Source organism: Erythrolamprus reginae, chromosome 4, assembly GCF_031021105.1.
Source record: "Erythrolamprus reginae isolate rEryReg1 chromosome 4, rEryReg1.hap1, whole genome shotgun sequence".
Taxonomy (NCBI): Eukaryota; Metazoa; Chordata; class Lepidosauria; order Squamata; family Dipsadidae; genus Erythrolamprus; species Erythrolamprus reginae.
The window spans coordinates 34,525,943-34,544,535 of record NC_091953.1 but is presented as its reverse complement, the minus strand read 5'-3'; the positions used below and the strand labels follow the sequence as shown (position 1 = coordinate 34,544,535).

Sequence of the window (18,593 nt, the reverse complement as noted above, 5' to 3'; positions counted from 1 at the left end):
CCTACATTATCCAAGGAATGGCTAAAAACCACCACTAGTTTATAATTTGAACTGTTTAAGAAGAAATTGATTTTTCTGTTTCAGTGCATCTTAGTGGCAGGAAATGGGCAAAGTGCAGACATACTATTAGCTTTGTGAATATTGAGAATAAATAAAATATACACCTACAAAATGGATATAAATAGGTTTCTTTTTTAGGGCATTGCGTTCTTCCTCTATAATTGTTCTTTTCTTTGCCTGCCACTAGCAAAATAGACCTGAAAAGGTTTTGCCTGCCGCAGATGCAATCGATTGGTCCAATATCCTTCTTGTAATTACGGCAGGGTATCATAAATTTGCTGAAGTAATTTAACCATCTATCGATGAACCTAATTCGTTTGATGGGGAGGAGAAATGCAAGACAGCCAAAATAAGCATACCTAATCGATTGGTGGGCGAAACTCAGGAGCAAAAACTTTTGGGGCATGAAAATAATAAGAACCGAATCGTATATCAATTCAGGGTATTTTAGCTCCTGACAACATAATTTAACTACCGGACATGAGTTGGATCTGCAAGACCAAAAAGTACTTGGGGATAGCACTGTAATCTAATGTGTTGTTTAAATGATCTCCGCTCTCCATGTTTATAGTCAATGGAATCTTCACCAAGTATATTGTGGACCAGTTCTATATGGAATACACTCACAGTCTGTAGAGATACTCAGCCATCCAGGTCATGGTTGCCCCAAAGGTGCTTTTTCAGGAGGCAATTGGACTTATCTTGGTTTTTTTTTCTTTGAAGGCATTTGGCTTCTCATCCAAGGTGGTTCTTCAGTTCTGACAGGCTAATCCTTCCATTCTCCACTATCCTGCCAGAGCTGAAGAAGCTTCAAGGTTCAGAAGAGAAACATCTTTAAAAAGACACAAAACAAGGAAGTCCAGTTGAACTCAATCCTCCTGAAGAACTCAATGTGAAACCCGAATTATTTTTGTTAGGAATTTATTTATTTATTTATTTATTTATTTATTTATTTATTTATTTATTTATTGATTGATTGATTGATTGATTGATTGATTATTCATTTATTTGATTTGGTTTGATTTGCATGCCGCCCCTCTCCGAAGTCTCGGAGCGGCTCACAACAATAATAAGTTAATAAGGAATAAGTTAACCATCGACAACAATGAGAAAAAATAAAGTATATTTAATGTTACATATTTTAACTGCGGCAAGAATAGCATATACCCAGAAATGGGGAAAAATAAAGATGCTCCTACAGAAGAAATCTTATTTAAAATTGTAATATGCGCAGAGATGGACAAACAGACGTTAAGAGTTAAAGGACAAATTTGATATGGATTATTTTGAGACCTGGAATAAATTATATAATTCGGTAGAGAGGAAAACCAAGACTAAAGGCTAGAAAGCATGATAGAGAAGTTCTAAAACAATCAAAATTTAAATAGATATTGGAAAATTAATAGGGGGGGGAGGGAATAACCAATGTATATTGGGGTGAGTACAAGTGCACTAGAGTGCCTTCCGTCCCCTGTCCTATTGCTCTCCTATATCTCCTATCCCTTTCTTCTATTCCTGTATCTCTTCTTCTATTCTTTCATTGATATGTTCTATTACTATACCTTCTTTTCTATTATTTCTTAGATATATTTTACTATGAGTATCTCCTCTATAACCTTCATCATGTATTTTACTATGTGTATATAGATATATACCCACTAAAACCCTCATTGTGTATTGGACAAAATAAAAAAATGAAAATAAAAAAATATAAATATAAATATATACGAAATGGACCGTCATGTACCTTTTCTTTTCTTTATCCATCTGCATTGTGTTATATTGTTATGTATATGTTATGTTTTTAAATTTTTTATTTTTTTAAAATATTTTAAATTGTCAGCACATTCAACTTTATACAGAACAGAGTATTCAATGAGAATATTTCATTCATTCGATCTAGGATGTGTTATTTGAGTGTTCCCTTTATTTGTTTGAGCAGTGTGTGTATATATATGTACACACACACACACACACATATGTACACACTGCTAAAAAATAATAACTCAAATAATACATCCTTGATCTGAATGAATGTTCTCATTGAATACTTTATATATCTATAAACGAACCACGCCTCGGCTGTCCTCCGGGCCAGTGGGCCGATCTCCGTGATGTCACAAAGGGGAAACTAAAAAAGGAGGAAAAGACCGGCGTTGGAAAGAAGCCGGAAGCTTCAGGTTGTTGCCATGAGGACACTTAGGGGAGAACTGCAAGAAGGGAGGGAGGGGCGCCTGGAAAGCGGCAGGGATTAAAATAAAGACAAGGCGGAGCGGGTCGAGAATCCCACCAATCGTCGCGGCCGAAGAAAAGGGGGCGCCGGGGAGCTTTCGCTTGCCTTTCGTTCCTCGCCTTCACCGGGTTGGAAATCAGAACGGCCGCGAGAATTATTACAATGAAGGTTACAACGGCGGTGCTTTGCTGAGTAAGATGGTTCAATAACAACGACCATAATCATTGCTGGGCTTTATATCTAAAGGATCCATTCCTTAATAGGAATCCTGTATTGCTCGATTCTCGGTCACAGGTAGTTGGAAGTAGAGTTACTAGTAAGTGGAATTCACTGTAGAGAAAGTTTTTCCCCCCCGCCTGCGGAGCGTTTCCAGACGACTTTTGTTTACGCGAATTTTTTTTCCCTTCAGAATTCAGCGGTCGGCGGCTGACTTTCACCCCGGAGTTCTTTTAAACCGTTGAACGGTCCTCGGTCAGATCGGAAAGCTGCTGCCTCAGCCACCCACCCGCCCGCCGTCACGTTCCTTTCCCCCCGATGCGGACCGTTGTTGTGGCTACCCTACGTGGCTGAAATCATGGTCAAACGGACCGGGAAAAGAGCGAGAGCCCAGGAGGTGGAAGAAACGCTCTGTTGCTGCGAGTATCTCGATCGGAGGGGCCAGAGGAGCCACCTAGCGGCGTGTCTCTGCGAGTGCGAGGACCTCGACGAGGGCTGTGAAAGGTGAGGAGAGTCTGTCAGTCTGTCTGTCTGTCTGTCTGTCTGTCTGTAGATTTCCTCAAGCTTCAGACTTCGTTAGGGAGGAGGCGGGGAGATTCGAGGCTGTGGGCTCCCCTTGATGGGGTACCTCTGGATTTTCACCTGGTTTATTTAGCACAGAGGCCTCCAACTTTGGAGCAACTTTTAAGACTTGAGGACTTCAACTCCCAGAATTCTTCAGGCAGTTGGCTGAGGAATTCTGGGAGTTGAAGTCCCCAAGTCTTTAAAAGTTGCCAAGGTTATTTATTTATTTATTTATTCTTAGAGTTGGGAGGGACCATGCGGGTCAAGTCCAACCCCCAGCCTAAGCAGGAACCCTATAGCATCCTAGCCAAATGGCAGTCCAATTTCCTCTTTAAAATGTCCAGAGTATTGGAGTTCACAACGTCCGCTGGTAGGTTGTTCCACTATTGCTTTGGGTAGGTTAAAATGTAAAAGCAGAAGATGAACTTCCCACCAGCTCTTGTGTTTTTGCTGACAGCATGGATTGGTGTTCCCTGAATCACTGCCTCCCCCCTCCCTCAAGTATGTTGGATTATAGTATTCATCATCGCTCAATTTAAAAGTGATGGGAATTGTGGTCCAGCTCAATTAGCAAACGGCAGGGTGGAAGTGTTGAAATGTGACATGTGTTCTCTGCTTCCCTTGTGTGGGATGTAAAGAACAGGGACTTGTCTGGAGCTGGTGATTGTCCAAAGGTGCTACTGCTTTCTCTTGTATGAACATGTCCTTAGAAAAGCATGCTTATCTCCTGTAAAAGTAGAATTTAAAGATTTTCTCCCTGTAAGTTCTGATGCGATGCAATTTAAAGTGACAGAAACTAGCAGAAATGTATTTTTTGTTCTGTTTGGTCTAATGAGAGCAGAATCTGTGCTTTTTCCTAACAGATGGATGACTTGCAAATCTTTACCTCCCGGAACGTTGGAGAGAATCACAGAAACCTTCTCCGATCGTTTCCGTTTTCCATGGATTCGAGGGGCTGTCAAGGTCGATATCAGCCTCCTTCCGCCAATCATCTTGCTTCCTTTTTTCCTTCACGTAGCAGCTTTGCACTTCCTTTTGGCCCTCATCATCCTGATATCGCTTCCTATACTGGTACTATGGTATTACTACCTCACACATAGGAACAAAGGTCAGACTCTCTTCTTCTTAAGCCTCGGATTATTCTCCCTCGGTTACATGTACTATGTATTTCTCCAGGAAGTGGTTCCCCGAGGCCATGTGGAATATAGCCAGGTGGTTCTTCTTACTTGCGGGTTAATCCTGATGCTTGTAGCTTTACATCGAGCCAAGAAAGATCCTGGCTACCTTTTCAGCCAAAGGAGCAGCGACAAAGCACTTTGCCAAGGCGGTTGCAGTAATAACATGTTCAATAAGAATGGCCTGGGAAACTCCAATGGGCTCAGCAGAGTACCTGCCTTGGGTGTTGCTGGACACACTAATCCTGAAAGCTACTCCAGAACTTTGGAAGCAGAGGCAGGTCAGGGTGCACAGAACTGGTGCATCAAATGTCAGTTGGTTAGACCAGCTCGAGCTGGACACTGCCGAATATGTGGCAGGTGTGTGAAGAGACTGGATCATCACTGCGTCTGGTACGTTGCTTAGTTGGCCTTGATATTTTTTTTCTTAGCACTTCAGTGGCCAAGCAAGCTGTAGTTCTCTCTGAAATATTTTCCTACCTTGGTTTTATCTGTACGTGCGTTCCATTGACTTGTTATCTCTGTTGAACAGATTGGGTTCCTAAGCCTTTATCTTTGGGCTTTCTTGTGTTTGCCATTAGTTGGGGATTTTCTGTACAAAGATACAAATACCAGTGTTCCCATTACTAACCAGAGCTGGCAGAAGTGAAATATAGTGGTACCTCTACTTACGTAACGTAATTGGTTCCGTGACCAGGTTCTTAAGTAGAAAAGTTTGTAAGAAGAAGCAATTTTTCCCATAGGAATCAATGTAAAAGCAAATAATGTGTGCGATTGGGGAAACCACAGGATCGGTGGAGGCCCTGTATCCTCCCAAGAGATTCCTAGAGAGGCCCCACAGAGGCTTCTCCCCGCCTTTTCTGGACCTGTTTCCTACCAGGAGCTTCCTAGAGAGGCCCCACAGAGGCTTCTCCCCACCTTTTCTGGCACTGTTTCCTACCAGGAGGTTCCTAGAGAGGCTCCACAGAGGCTTCTCCCTGCCTTTTCCGGTTACAGTTTTGGAGGCTTGGGTTTGTAAATAAAAAATGGTTCTTGAGAAGAGGCAAAAAAATCTTGGAACACCCGGTTCTTATCTAGAAAAGTCTGTAAGTAGAGGCGTTCTTAGGTAGAGGTACCACTGTACAGGGTTTTATATAGGTCAATCATACCATCAGGAAGTAAGAGTGGAAGGGACTTTGGATATCATCTATTATAGCCCCTGTTTAGTGCAGGATGAGCTCTACCACCGCAGAGCATTATCACTAATCTTCCAAATCACATGAAAAAATGCTATTCTTTTTTTGAGTTTCATGTATTCTGTAGGGTGGAAAATTAGAGTTATCTGCACACATCATCTTGGGCCTGTTTTCTGTGATTTAAATTGCCACCATGGATATAAAGCTTATCAAAGATTTGGAATGATTTCCTTATTTAAAAAAACACGACATGGAACTTGGCAGACATGAATAGAAAAGCAGGTTGGAGCATTTAAGATAAGAAGGCAGTGAATGGTGTGCAGCATCTGCTAGGTTGGATGATTCTTAACCAAGTTTGTTTTATAAAGATCAGTGCAAGGCATTTGTGAAATAGCAAACGCATAGTCTTTGAAGCATATGAATAGAATTTATGCACATTTGGGGCATACGATCTTTTGGGATATCAATAGATCATAAACAATTCTGGTTTGAGACTGTTCTTGTTTCAGTAATGATATATATATATACAGTGGTACCTCATCTTACGAACGCCTCTTCTAACGAACTTTTCAAGATACGAACCCGGTGTTTAAGATTTTTTTGCCTCTTCTTCCGAACTATTTTCACCTTACGAACCCAAGCAGCTGCTGCTGGGATGAAGGGGTTTCTTTCCCCCCCTTTTTTGAAGAAAGAAAAGGAAGGGGCAGCTTGGGGGAGGAAAATTTTTGCAGAGAACAACTTGCTTGCAAAGGAACTGAAAGGGTGTCTTTTTAAGAAAGAAAAGGGAAGAGGGAGGGGCAGCTTGGGGGAGGAAAACTTTTGCAGAGAACAACGTGCTTGCAAAGGAACTGAAAGGGTGTCTTTTTAAGAAAGAAAAGGGAGGAGGGAGGGGCAGCTTGGGGGAGGAAATTTTTTGCAGAGAACAAGGTGCTTGCAAAGGCACTGAAACGGTGTCTTTTGAAGAAAAGGGAGGGGCGCCCCCCTTGCCTTTCTTCCTTCCCACTCACCCTTTAGCCTAGCCTTGCTTCTTCCACCCGCCCCTTTAGCTGCTCCTCCCTGCCCTCTGTTCGCCTCCCTTCTAAAGTTTGGGATTTTCCTGAAGGATTTGCACGCATTATTTGCTTTTACATTGATTCCTATGGGAAACATTGTTTCATCTTACGAACTTTTCACCTTACGAACCTCCTCCTGGAACCAATTAAGTTCGTATGATGAGGTACCACTGTATATATTTGGAGCAGCTTTTCTTAAGCAATACAGAATGTGGTTCCTTAATTATATTTATACAAATATTTTTTGAACCCTTACCCCCAAATCTGCTTTCTTTTCTCATTTGACACGTGTACGTTTCTTTTGTCTAAATCACAAAGTAGTTGTGTTTACTTTGTAAGCTGTGAATAGACAGTTATTTCAAATTTTTTAAAAAACGAAGACAAGTATTTAATGGACGCTTTGAATTCTACCTTTTTCTAAATCATGTTACTATAATATCACATTTTCCCCTTGTTTCTTGGAGGATTAACAACTGTGTTGGAGAACAGAACCATCAAGCTTTTGTCCTTGCCCTCTTCCTTTTTCTGCTTACTTCAATATCTGGGATTTCTTTGACTTTGGACACCATTTGTAGGGGGGAAAACACCCTCAGTGCTCTGTTCTACTGCCCTGGTGTCTATGGAGAATACAGGTGAGAGAATCTTCACTAACTTGATAAGATCAAGTCAAGATAATTCCTGGAAGAAAATTATCTATAGTTTTTTAGTCTATGGAATAGTTTTATTTGCTCATTTACGTGAGAAACTTTGCATGTTCATAAGGAAAATGTAGTTGCTTTCCAATGTGATATATTGGGAATTTAATGTTATATGCTCTTCTGTGGAGGAAATTTGCATCATCTCAAATATCCTGGACTCTTTTTGTCTGCTAGTGAGAGTTTACAAACTTTGTTCTTTCTTGTCTTTTTTTAATTGATAAGATTATAACTCTCTAGCTTCACTTATATGATGTGTGCTTCCACATTGGCTTACTTTTTAAATAATCTGTATTGGGTTAAAATCTTGAGTTTAAGTAACTTATTTCTGGAGAAAAAAGTTAAATCATTTATTTGCAGTCATTTAATTATATCTTTCCCCACTTAAATAGTCATAGACATGTGTGCTAAAAAGAGTAAAATGATATTCACAGAAAGTAACCGGCAATAACATTCATAGGGCATCTAGCAGGGTAGCAGATGTACAGTGATCCCTCGATTTTCGCGACCTCGATTATCGCGAAACGCTATACCACGGTTTTTCAAAAAATATTACCGGTAATTAAAAAATACTCCACGGTTTTTTTGCTATACCACGGTTTTTCCCACCCGATGACGTCCTAAGTCATCACCAAGTCACTTTCTCTTTCTTTCCTGTCATTCCCTGCTTCAATCATTTTCTCATTTCTCTTTTTTTCTCCCCTTTTTTCTATCATTCTTCCACTCTTCTCTCTCTTTCTTCCTCTCTCTCACTGTCTTCCTTCCTTTCTCATCTTTCTTTCTCTCTCTATCTTCCTTCTTCCTCTCTCACACTCTCTTCCTCCCTCTCTCATCTCTTTCTTTCCTTCTCTCTCTTTCTCTATCTCTCCCCCTCTTGCTCTTGAGCGGCAAACGGCGGACGGGCAGGCGGGTGAACAGGCGAGCAGCAAACGGCGGGCGGGTGAACGGGCGAGCAAGCGGCCGGGTGAACGGGCGAGCGGCGAGTGAGCAGCCGGGCGGGGCGAGCGGCGAACGGCGGGCGGGCAGGTGCTGGGGGGGCGGGGGCAGCCGGCATTCAAAGCAATCTGTCGGCTTCCGCACTCTCGTCGCTCCCCGCCTCCACCATCTGCGCATGCGCGGCCATGGAAAAAAAGGCACGCATGCGCAGATGGTGTTTTTACTTCCGCACCACTATACTGCGGAAAATCGATTATCGCGAGAGGTCTTGGAACGTAACCCTCGCGATAATCGAGGGGTCACTGTATACCAAAGCAGGGGTCTCCAAGCTTGGCAATTTTAAGATTTGTGGACTTCAACTTTCGGAATTCCTCAGCTGAGAACTTCTGGGAGTTGAAGTCCACAAGTCTTTAAAGTTGCCAAGCTTGGAGACCCCTGTACCAAAGGACTAAAGTATCATTCTAGATCAGTTTTATACTTTAAAAAAAGGGAAATAAACACATTTCCTGGGGGGAGAAGTGATTTGGGGGCAGAGAGTCACCACAAATAATTCCATCTCATATGTTGTTTGATCAAGAATATCCATTCTATTCCCCTTTTTAATCTAACAAATTGGAATTTGATGCTTTAAAATTGCACACATAGTTAACTGAGCCGGGGTGGCGCAGCAGGTAGAGTGCTGTACTGCAGGCCACTGAAGCTGACTTGTAGATCTGAAGGTCAGCGGTTCAAATCTCATCACCGGCTCAAGGTTGACTCAGCCTTCCATCCTTCCGAGGTGGGTAAAATGAGGACCCGGATTGTGGGGGGCAATAGCCTAGCTCTATTAAAAAAGTGCTATTGCTAACATGTTGTAAGCCACCCTGAGTCTAAGGAGAAGGGTGGCATAAAAATCGAATGAATGAATGAATGAATGAATGAATAAAATAAAATAAACTTGCTACTGCAGTTTATCAGAAATAGGGGAATGCTCCAGACTAGCAGAGAAAAATTATTTTTGTTCATGAGCTTTTGTATTAATCATGTCTTTCTGTTCCTCATTTAGTTCAGCCCTGACATTCACCTGTGTATGGTATTGCACCATTGTAACTTCTGGTATGAGCTACATCTTTCTTCTTCAGCTCTTGAATATCAGCTATAACATGACTGAGAGGGAAGCTCGCATTGCATTACGGGAGAATACTGGAAGGAGGTTGTTGTGCGGTATGATAGTGGACACGGGCCAATATAATCAAGGTTTTCTGCACAACTGGATCCAGTTTTTCACCTTGCGCTCATCTGATCTGCAGCAGGCTGCTGAAGATGTTGTATGAAGGAGCTTTTTAAGTATTAACTTTATCATGTATCCAAAGGCATTCTGGGCAAATAGCTGTCATCTCTTGCAAATGAAGCCTGGAGTAGGAGATCCTTTTAAGCCATATAGCAAACTGCAATACCCCTTTCTCAAAAATATGCACCTACCAAATGTGTTGTAGGACGACCTTGGTATGATTGGGATTGCTTATATTCGGCACTTGATACCTATTAGTGTCAGATGAGGAAACAACAAGTGAAAAAAGAAGCAACCATCATAAGTGAAAGAAGCAGAGACTTCCCTGTTCCGGTTAATGTGACCTTGAGGTTTTAGCATTTCCTTGAAGGCAGCTCATGCTTTCTGTTCTCGGCATATATAGATATATGAATCGGGTGGTCAGAATATTATGCTGGGAAGTCATGGATTTGAGAGGCACCGTCATATGGTTACAACAGAATAGGTTCCCTTTAATACATTGTTTCTTTATATGTAGGGCATCTCCCCTACATCTCCCAGGAAAGATAAAAGAAATTTGACTCTTAAGAGGAGCATTTATTGTGAAGGCAAAGGTATTCCACCCCGAGTCTTCGGAGAGGGGCGGCATACAAATCTAATAAATTGAATTGAATTGAATTGAATTCAACTCCGAGCAGAAGAGTTTCACACCACAACTTTCCAATCTGCTATGTCAGTTATGAATTAGATACAGTATAACAGTTGGAAGGGATCTTGTAGGTCATCTAGTCCAACCCCCCATCCAAGTTGGAGACCTACACCATTTCTGAAAGAGGACTGTCCAGTCTTCTTGGAAGCTTCCAATGATGAAGCTTCCACAACTTCTGAAGGCAAGCTGTTCCATTGGTTAGTTGTTGGTTGGTGTGTGTGTATTTTATTTATTAGAGTTGGAAGGGACCTTGTAAGTCATCTAGTCCAACCTCCCACTCAAGCAGGAGTTGCTATACCATTTCAAACAAACGGCAGTCCAGTCTCCTTTTTGAAAGTCTCAAGTGTTGGAGCTCTCACAACCTCTGCAAGCAAGCTGTTCCACTGGTTGATCACTCTCACCATCAGAAAGTTCCTCCTTATCTCCAGGTTGAATCTCAATTTGGTCAGCTTCCATCCATTATCCTCCCCTCTGTGTGTGTGTGTGTGTGTGTGTGTGTGTGTGTGTGTGTGTAGGCAAGTTGGTTATAGCAGTGATCCTGATATGCTATTTTCTGATTCTGATTTTTCTATCTGGAATTCCTGTCTTCTTTGGATTCACACCCTAAATTTAACAGGCTACATACTTAATTTATCCATTTCTCTGGTGCAAAGATAGTTATTAACTGGATAGTAGAGAAGGTTCTCAGTGTCGTTTAATCATGATGTATTGCAGTGTTTCCCAACCTTGGCAACTTGAAGATATCTGGACTTCAACTCCCAGAATTCCCTAGCCAGCATTCGCTGGCTGGGGAATTCTGGGAGTTGAAGTCCAAATACCTTCAAGTTGCCAAGGTTGGGAAACACTGATGTATTGTAGCCAAAACACTTGAAGTTGTTTAAACTTTGTTGTTATAAACCCTGAATTTTGTTAATGAATATAAGGAATTAAAAAGGGAACTTTCCTCATTTTTATGCTTTTACCAAAAAACCAAAGAGTTCTCCAATGTTGTTCTCTTTAATATCTTCGCATTAGAAGAGCAGAGAGATATAAGTGCCTATAGGATGGGCTTTTTTTAAAGCTGTGATTTGCATAGCTGATCTAGGTTCCCTCCCCCCCCTTTACTGCTTACTTTGAGAATATGATTGTTTTTAATTAATATATTTATCCCTTGTCTTAAAATGGCTCATAATGTAAGGTCAGAATTGCAGGATTTTAAGTGGTTCATACATTTATATGAACTGTGCAGAATTGCTGAGAGTCAGATGGTGTATATGTTTTTCCCCTCTTCGTTTTATTTGTGTCTGATTCTCAAAGACTATCTAGACAAGTCTCTGCAATTTCTTTGGCAAAGGTTTTTTCAGGGCCCATTGCCTCGTTCTCAGGGTGAGATGGTGACTAGCCCAGGTTACCCAGCAGGCTTTGTGGCAAAGGCAAGAATAGATGTCACAGTCTCCTGTTTCTAGCCTGATATCTTAACACCAAACTCTAAACTCTCATAATTAAATAAACGAAATAGCTAGTAAAATCCCTTAAAACATCCAAATTCAAAAATCATGTGTGTGTATTTTATTTATTAGAGTTGGAAGGGACCTTGTAAGTCATCTAGTCCAACCTCCCACTCAAGCAGGAGTTGCTATACCATTTCAAACAAACGGCAGTCCAGTCTCCTTTTTGAAAGTCTCAAGTGTTGGAGCTCTCACAACCTCTGCAAGCAAGCTGTTCCACTGGTTGATCACTCTCACCATCAGAAAGTTCCTCCTTATCTCCAGGTTGAATCTCAATTTGGTCAGCTTCCATCCATTATCCTCCCCTCTGTGTGTGTGTGTGTGTGTGTGTGTGTGTGTAGGCAAGTTGGTTATAGCAGTGATCCTGATATGCTATTTTCTGATTCTGATTTTTCTATCTGGAATTCCTGTCTTCTTTGGATTCACACCCCAAATTTAACAGGCTACATACTTAATTTATCCATTTCTCTGGTGCAAAGATAGTTATTAACTGGATAGTAGAGAAGGTTCTCAGTGTCGTTTAATCATGATGTATTGCAGTGTTTCCCAACCTTGGCAACTTGAAGATATCTGGACTTCAACTCCCAGAATTCCCTAGCCAGCATTCGCTGGCTGAGGAATTCTGGGAGTTGAAGTCCAAATACCTTCAAGTTGCCAAGGTTGGGAAACACTGATGTATTGTAGCCAAAACACTTGAAGTTGTTTAAACTTTGTTGTTATAAACCCTGAATTTTGTTAATGAATATAAGGAATTAAAATGGGAACTTTCCTCATTTTTATGCTTTTACCAAAAAACCAAAGAGTTCTCCAATGTTGTTCTCTTTAATATCTTCGCATTAGAAGAGCAGAGAGATATGAGTGCCTATAGGATGGGCTTTTTTTAAAAGCTGTGATTTGCATAGCTGATCTAGGTTTTTCCCCCTTTACTGCTTACTTTGAGAATATGATTGCTTTTAATTAATATATTTATCCCTTGTCTTAAAATGGCTCATAATGTAAGGTCAGAATTGCAGGATTTTAAGTGGTTCATACATTTATATGAACTGTCCAGAATTGCTGAGAGTCAGATGGTGTGTATGTTTTTTCCCTCTTCATTTTATTTGTGTCTGATTCTCGAAGACTATCTAGAGAAGTCTCTGCAATTTCTTTGGCAAAGGTTTTTTCAGGGCCCATTGCCTCGTTCTCAGGGTGAGATGGTGACTAGCCCAGGTTACCCAGCAGGCTTTGTGGCAAAGGCAAGAATAGATGTCACAGTCTCCTGTTTCTAGCCTGATATCTTAACACCAAACTCTAAACTCTCATAATTAAATAAACGAAATAGCTAGTAAAATCCCTTAAAACATCCAAATTCAAAAATCATGTAAAATAAAACGAATATTGCAAATTGTGCATGATTAAAATCACAGCTGATTATGGATCATCAATGTAAGTGGGGTTTCTTTTTTGAGAGCCTTATAAAAAAAATCCATCAAACTGATTTTCAAACATTTTAAATAATACAAGCATGATTTGTAGAACTACATTTCAATCTCATTATGGAAAAAAGGCCCAATTATACTAAGAAAAACATGTTTGGAGAACTAGGGACTGTAGAAAATGTAGCTACAGTTCTTTTTTGTTATAAAGATGAACATATGCTAGATTTTTTTTTGCAGTTGTTGGCGTTTGGTAAAATTTGCTGTGATTCATATAGTATACATATGAATCACATATATATTATACATACACACGTGCGTGCACACACACAGAATATTCTAAAGAAGATCATATTAATACCATTATAGGATTATGTACATGCCAAGTCCAATAAAAACCTGGTAATCTTCTAAGTAGCTAGCCAGTAACAAGAAACAAAATCCTCAGATTTTTAAAACATACATAATTCCAGATTCTCTGTATAATATTGGTTTGAAATGGTATAATGTACACATTTAACTATAACAACAAAAAATATGTATTCGCATAGACAACTATACTTGGAAGAAATTATTACTGATACAGTATATGCTTAAGAGGATTCCCTCCCACTCCAAAGCACTAAAATGGGCAATGTTGCCTCCATACCTTATCCTCAAAGACCCCCAAAGCAGCTGTAAAATATTGCTGTCAGAATGCAACCTGGAAAGGTTAGACACTGACAATAACTATCTTGTCGTGTGTAGGAATGTTGCAATAAACAATGGATAGTGTTAAAAATCCAGAATCCACCTTTTTTTAAAGCTTTTCTTGGGAAAGTTGAAAGGATTGTCTCCTGAATGTCAGAAATATAAAGCACAATTTTTTGAAGAGTTGCCCTGTAAAGACAATTCCATGTAGCTACAATTAAGACTTCTAAATACTTGGTCTTGTTGCGTATTGCAATGAATTAGTATATTATCTAGATCGGGTAGGCAAAGTTGGCTCTTTTATGACTTGTGGACTTCAACTCCCAGAATTCCTGAGCCAATCATACTAGCTCAGGAATTCCGGGAGTTGAAGTCCACATGTCATAGAAGAGCCAACTTTGCCCACCCTTGATCTAGAGTGAACCCACAGTCAATTAGATATTGAGATAAACAGTACCTAAATTTGAAAAATAAATACAACTGGCCTTTGGAAGTTTACAATTCTGAAACACTTTATATAACAGCATTTTCTATTTAAAATCTCTTCTGTGTTACCCAGTGAATTCCAGTCCAGAGGTTATGGTGAACTTTGTGTTGCTTTCATTGATCAAGATAAAATATTAGTAATATGAAAGTCTTGCTGTGAGCTCTTTTAAGAAGCAGAAGCTGCATTTATGAAATTACTGTTCCATTGCCATATTTTTGACTTAAGTAATATATCTCAGTGGATCAACAGCTTTTCACACATATGGTATGCTATTTTAATGGTGCTTTTTTATTCTATAACAATATTTAAAATTGATAATGCTTTCTAAAACAATAACTGCCTAACAATCTAATGTCTTAAATGTTCTGATTTTAATCAAATCCTGAATGTATTTTGCCCTTGCAGGATTGTATCAAGGGTTTCCCCCATATATATATATAGGAATAACTTATTTTTCAAAATTTGTTTTTTCATCTCACTGCATATTAGAGAACTTTAAGAAAACAGGACATTTCTTGGTTTACAATTCTTAGATTTTCCCCAGTTGGAATATGTGATGTATACTGTAAAATTGCTTCTATCTGAACTATTTATTTAATTTTGAAATATTTTATCTATAAATTTGATTGCATAGTGTATTTATTTTTATAGCCATAATGTTTGCTATTAATACATTAAATATTTAAAATGTATTACTCGAGTGAATAAAGCTATAGCACAATTTCATCATTAAAAACAATGATTCAATAAACCACAATTACCTTTTTCATTTGTTGTTTTTAAAATATGAGGGCGAGGGGAAGATGGGTTAAGTTTTATATGTACAGTATACTGACAAATGTAATTTCTCATAGGTTGCAGGGAATTTTAACGAATGTTTTATACTCAGAATTTTTGAAGCAGGAAATAAAAAGTATAATTACTAACTTTGCAGTTAAAAGTTCCTTTTAAAAAAAAGGATACTGAATATTTCTATAAAGTACCCTGGAATAAATTTCACTATAAACTTTTTTGGAAAAAACCTGTATAAATTTATTCTGTGTGTGATTTGCAATAATATATGAATACATTTGAACTACAAATGGAAGAATATCATTTAAAGTTGTCTCTATTAAAATTAGTATTTTTTGAGACAAAGCAAACTTGCGGATGACCAGCAAATGTTAGAGGTCTTATTTATGGATTGTTTAAGACCCATCAAGCTAATGTGAACTCTTAGTGACCACATAAACCTATAATGATTGGTTTTCCACAAAGGAGTCTCATACTGATGTATAATTAATAACCAAGGGCAAACCGGGCTACATTTTTGCAAAAGAGACCAGTGACTTGCCCATGTTACTATAAATGTAGAACAAAGGAAACTAAATCTAGCTTCCAAAACTAAAGAAATTCCACGCTTGAAAGCAAAGTTGCTGGCCAGAATTCTTGTATTCTCACTTTAACATTTTTCTTAATAAAAATTACTAATCCAGCTTTAAAGATAACTTATTCTCTTGCTGGTTTTCTATTATAATAATTTTGTAGTTATAATTATCAGTAGGGTGATTTGACCTTCATATTTCTAATACAGTTTTCTAATCAACTGTAGAATGAAAATTTCATCTGGAAGTTGAAGTGTTAACAGTTTAGAAACTCAGAATATGTGAAGCAGCAGCATAATTTTGTAGCCAACAGGGTAGACTGACCACTGTCAAATTCCAGAGTTTCAGATGGCTGACCGAGGATGCATATGAATGTGATAAACACAAATCTTCCTTTAAAAGTGACTAACTTACAAATGTGTAAATATAGCACACATGTCTTTACCATGTGCCTCAAATCTGGAATTGACTACTGCACATTTCAAAATAGATATAATCACCTTTTAGGCAGTTGTTTTTGTGTCATGAATGCTGAAAAAATAGTTATTACTGTATTTCTCTTTACAGTAAGTGAAAGGCATTTGTATGGATTATCTTAGTTGTCTAGAGCAGTGATTTTCAACCTTTTTGAGCCGTGGCACATTTTTTACATTTACGAAACCCTGGGGCACATTGAACGTGGGGGTGGGGGGTGGCTAAAAAAAGTTTGGACAAAAAATTCTCTCTCTCTCTCCCCTTCGCTCTATTTCTTTCTACCTCCCTCTTTCTCTCCCTTCCTTTCTTTCTCTCTCTCTCCATCCCTCTTTCTTTCTCTTCCTTGCTTCCTCTTTTTTGCTCTCTTTCTCTCTCCCTCCCTACCTCCCTCTATGTCTTTCTCTCTCTCTCTCCTTCCCTCCCTCTCTTTCTCTCTCTCTTTCTTTCTCTCTCTCTTGTTCTCTTTCTCTTTCGCTCGCTTTCTCTCTCTTGCTTTCTTTCTCTCTTGCTTTCTTTCTCTCTGAGCTTAGCGGCACACCTGACCATGTCTCGCGGCACACTAGTGTGCCACGGCACACTGGTTGAAAAACACTGGTCTAGAGAGCACAGAAGTGTATTCCAATTGTTGAAACTGATTATGTCACAGCAATTAGGGAACAGACCAAGGGTAACTGGTATGAACTGGTTGTTTTGCATTTACAGTATATTACAGTTGTTTGAGATAGCGTATGCAAATAGTAAGGACCATGATTATCTTCATACTGTGAGCTCTTAAAAGCTGAACAGCAATAGACAAGTTCTGTTTTTAAGGTAAATTCTGATTGAAAAACAAGACATTCAGTAGGGTTTCCTTGGCAAACCAAAGATGCTGCCACATTGTTGATAGAAGGAAAAAGATACACAGGAATGAGTTTATTGAAATGGTGCTACAGAGACAGTCTCAAGAGGGAATTTGCCACATGATCTCCCCACCCCCCCTTCCAAGTTTTATTTGTCCTCTGAAATCTGGAAATCTGGCAAAATTTCAGATACTCTCTTTCTTAGCTTTTCTAGTCTTTCTTCTTTTTTTCTTTCCTCTTTCATCTGAACTGGGTACTCTTGCCAGGCTCTGAATGCAAGTAGTGTAATTCTCCTGTATCATACAATGTTTAAAAGAAGGGAAATAGTAGAATTATAAGCAGGCATGCATATGTTTATTAAAACCTTTAAAAATTATTCTCATACTTTCCCCATACTTAATAGGCAGAGATGATTATGAAACAATGTATTATTTCCTCATTTTTCAGGAACATATCAACTTGTTGGATAGGGAATTTCCATAGAGAGAAGAGATGCTAAATGTCACTAGTCTCTAGAGATCATGGCTGTCAAACTCTTGGCCCGTGGGCTGGGTGCATTACGTGCTGACCTGACCATGTCTGGTTTAGCAAAGTGGAAATAATAATAATAATAATGTTGTGGTTAGCTCTGGCCCAGCTCCTGCCCCAAGGACTGTGGATGTGGGGGAGACATCCACATGCTGCAGGCCTGTTTTGCCTCTGGTGCAATCTGCTGATGAAGGCTCCTCTGAGCAAGAAGACATGAGTGACAGGGAGGAGGAGAGTGTGGCAGACAGCTCAGAAGGAGATCAATTATCTAGCTCCTCCTTGGATTCAGAACAAGAGTTAATGATACAGCCACGCATGCGGAGAGCGATGCATAGGCAACAACTGAGAGATTATTATCAAAGAAAATGAGGCCACCTGTGGTTGGGTGGGGCTGTGGTAATTAGTGAGGCTGCTATAAATAGCAGCCTGTGGGTTTGGCCATTGTGGAGGATTATCTGATTGTTGTGTTTCGTGACTGCTTTACTGACTTTGACCTTTTGTGTGCTGATTTTTCCCAGCTTTGAAACTAAACCAGAGTAAAGTGTGTTTCACTTTGTGAAAGAAGAAGGACTGTGAATTGCCTCACAGCTGCAAGATAAGTATCACAGAACTGATAAGGGACTTGTACAAATTACCAGTTTGTTTGGAGACGAGTGCTCTTTGCTATACCAAAAGAGGCCTTAGGTTAAGTGACTTTTCATTATAAAGAACATTGTTTTGAATTTTCAAACGTGTGTGTGTCTGAAATTTGTACCTGTGCATTTTTGGGAGGAGTCTACCAGAGAGCCTGACAGAACAAATAATAATAATAATAATAATAATAATAATAATAATAATAATAATAATAATAATAATAATAATAATTTATTAGATTTGTATGCCGCCCCTTGCCGAAAACTCAGAAAAACTCACAAAGTCCTGATACATCACATGACACAAACATGACAACATGAGTTTGACACCCCTATTCTAGACTAATGTAAGGGAGTCTATTCACGCTCAGAAACCACAATATCTCAATAAAGATACTGGAAGTTTTTTCCTTTTCATGTGGAGAACCAGTCAAGATTTTATGTCTGAAATGGTATCTCAAACAGTTGTTTCATTTTCATGAAAGTGAAGTGAATATTTGTCAAGGGCCTAGTTAAGCAACAGCATTCTCAGATAGGGACAAGAGGGCAGTAACTGAATTTATTGAAGAAAAACTAGATATTTAAATAGTTAAATATCATCAGAAAACTTTTC

The 18,593-nt window shown here is 39.3% G+C and overlaps 2 protein-coding genes across 6 annotated transcripts in view; one reads left to right on the top strand and one right to left on the bottom strand.

Annotated features, from left to right (window-relative positions):
- The first annotated feature begins 2,208 nt into the window (after window positions 1–2,208).
- On the top strand, window positions 2,209–10,043 carry ZDHHC23 (zinc finger DHHC-type palmitoyltransferase 23). 2 transcript variants are annotated; one of them, XM_070749943.1, is made up of 5 exons: window positions 2,209–2,609; window positions 2,703–3,013; window positions 3,937–4,641; window positions 6,940–7,107; window positions 9,152–10,043. In XM_070749943.1, exons 2-5 carry the CDS (start codon window positions 2,868–2,870, stop codon window positions 9,417–9,419), a joined length of 1,287 nt encoding a protein of 428 aa, XP_070606044.1. In that variant the 5' UTR covers window positions 2,209–2,609; window positions 2,703–2,867; the 3' UTR covers window positions 9,420–10,043. The 2 variants fall into 2 exon arrangements, with proteins under 2 accessions (XP_070606044.1, XP_070606043.1); XM_070749942.1 differs by having other exon boundaries at window positions 2,244–2,587.
- Window positions 10,044–16,878: 6,835 nt separating this feature from the next.
- The window catches only part of CCDC191 (coiled-coil domain containing 191), a 33,233-nt gene continuing 31,518 nt past the window's right edge, over window positions 16,879–18,593 (bottom strand). For all 4 annotated transcript variants that reach the window (XM_070749938.1, XM_070749935.1, XM_070749939.1 and 1 more), the window contains one exon: window positions 16,879–17,113. In XM_070749938.1, coding sequence (XP_070606039.1) covers window positions 16,969–17,113 — 145 coding nt within the window. In that variant the 3' untranslated portion in view covers window positions 16,879–16,968. The remainder of the gene's footprint in view (window positions 17,114–18,593) is intronic.

Coding starts and splice junctions, on each gene's coding strand:
- ZDHHC23 (XM_070749943.1), top strand. CDS start 2,868: ATGGTCAAACGGACCGGGAAAAGAGCGAGAGCCCAGGAGGTGGAAGAA. Junction 3,014..3,936: donor CTCGACGAGGGCTGTGAAAG/GTGAGGAGAGTC, acceptor TTTTCCTAACAG/ATGGATGACTTGCAAATCTT. Junction 7,108..9,151: donor GGTGTCTATGGAGAATACAG/GTGAGAGAATCT, acceptor TTCCTCATTTAG/TTCAGCCCTGACATTCACCT.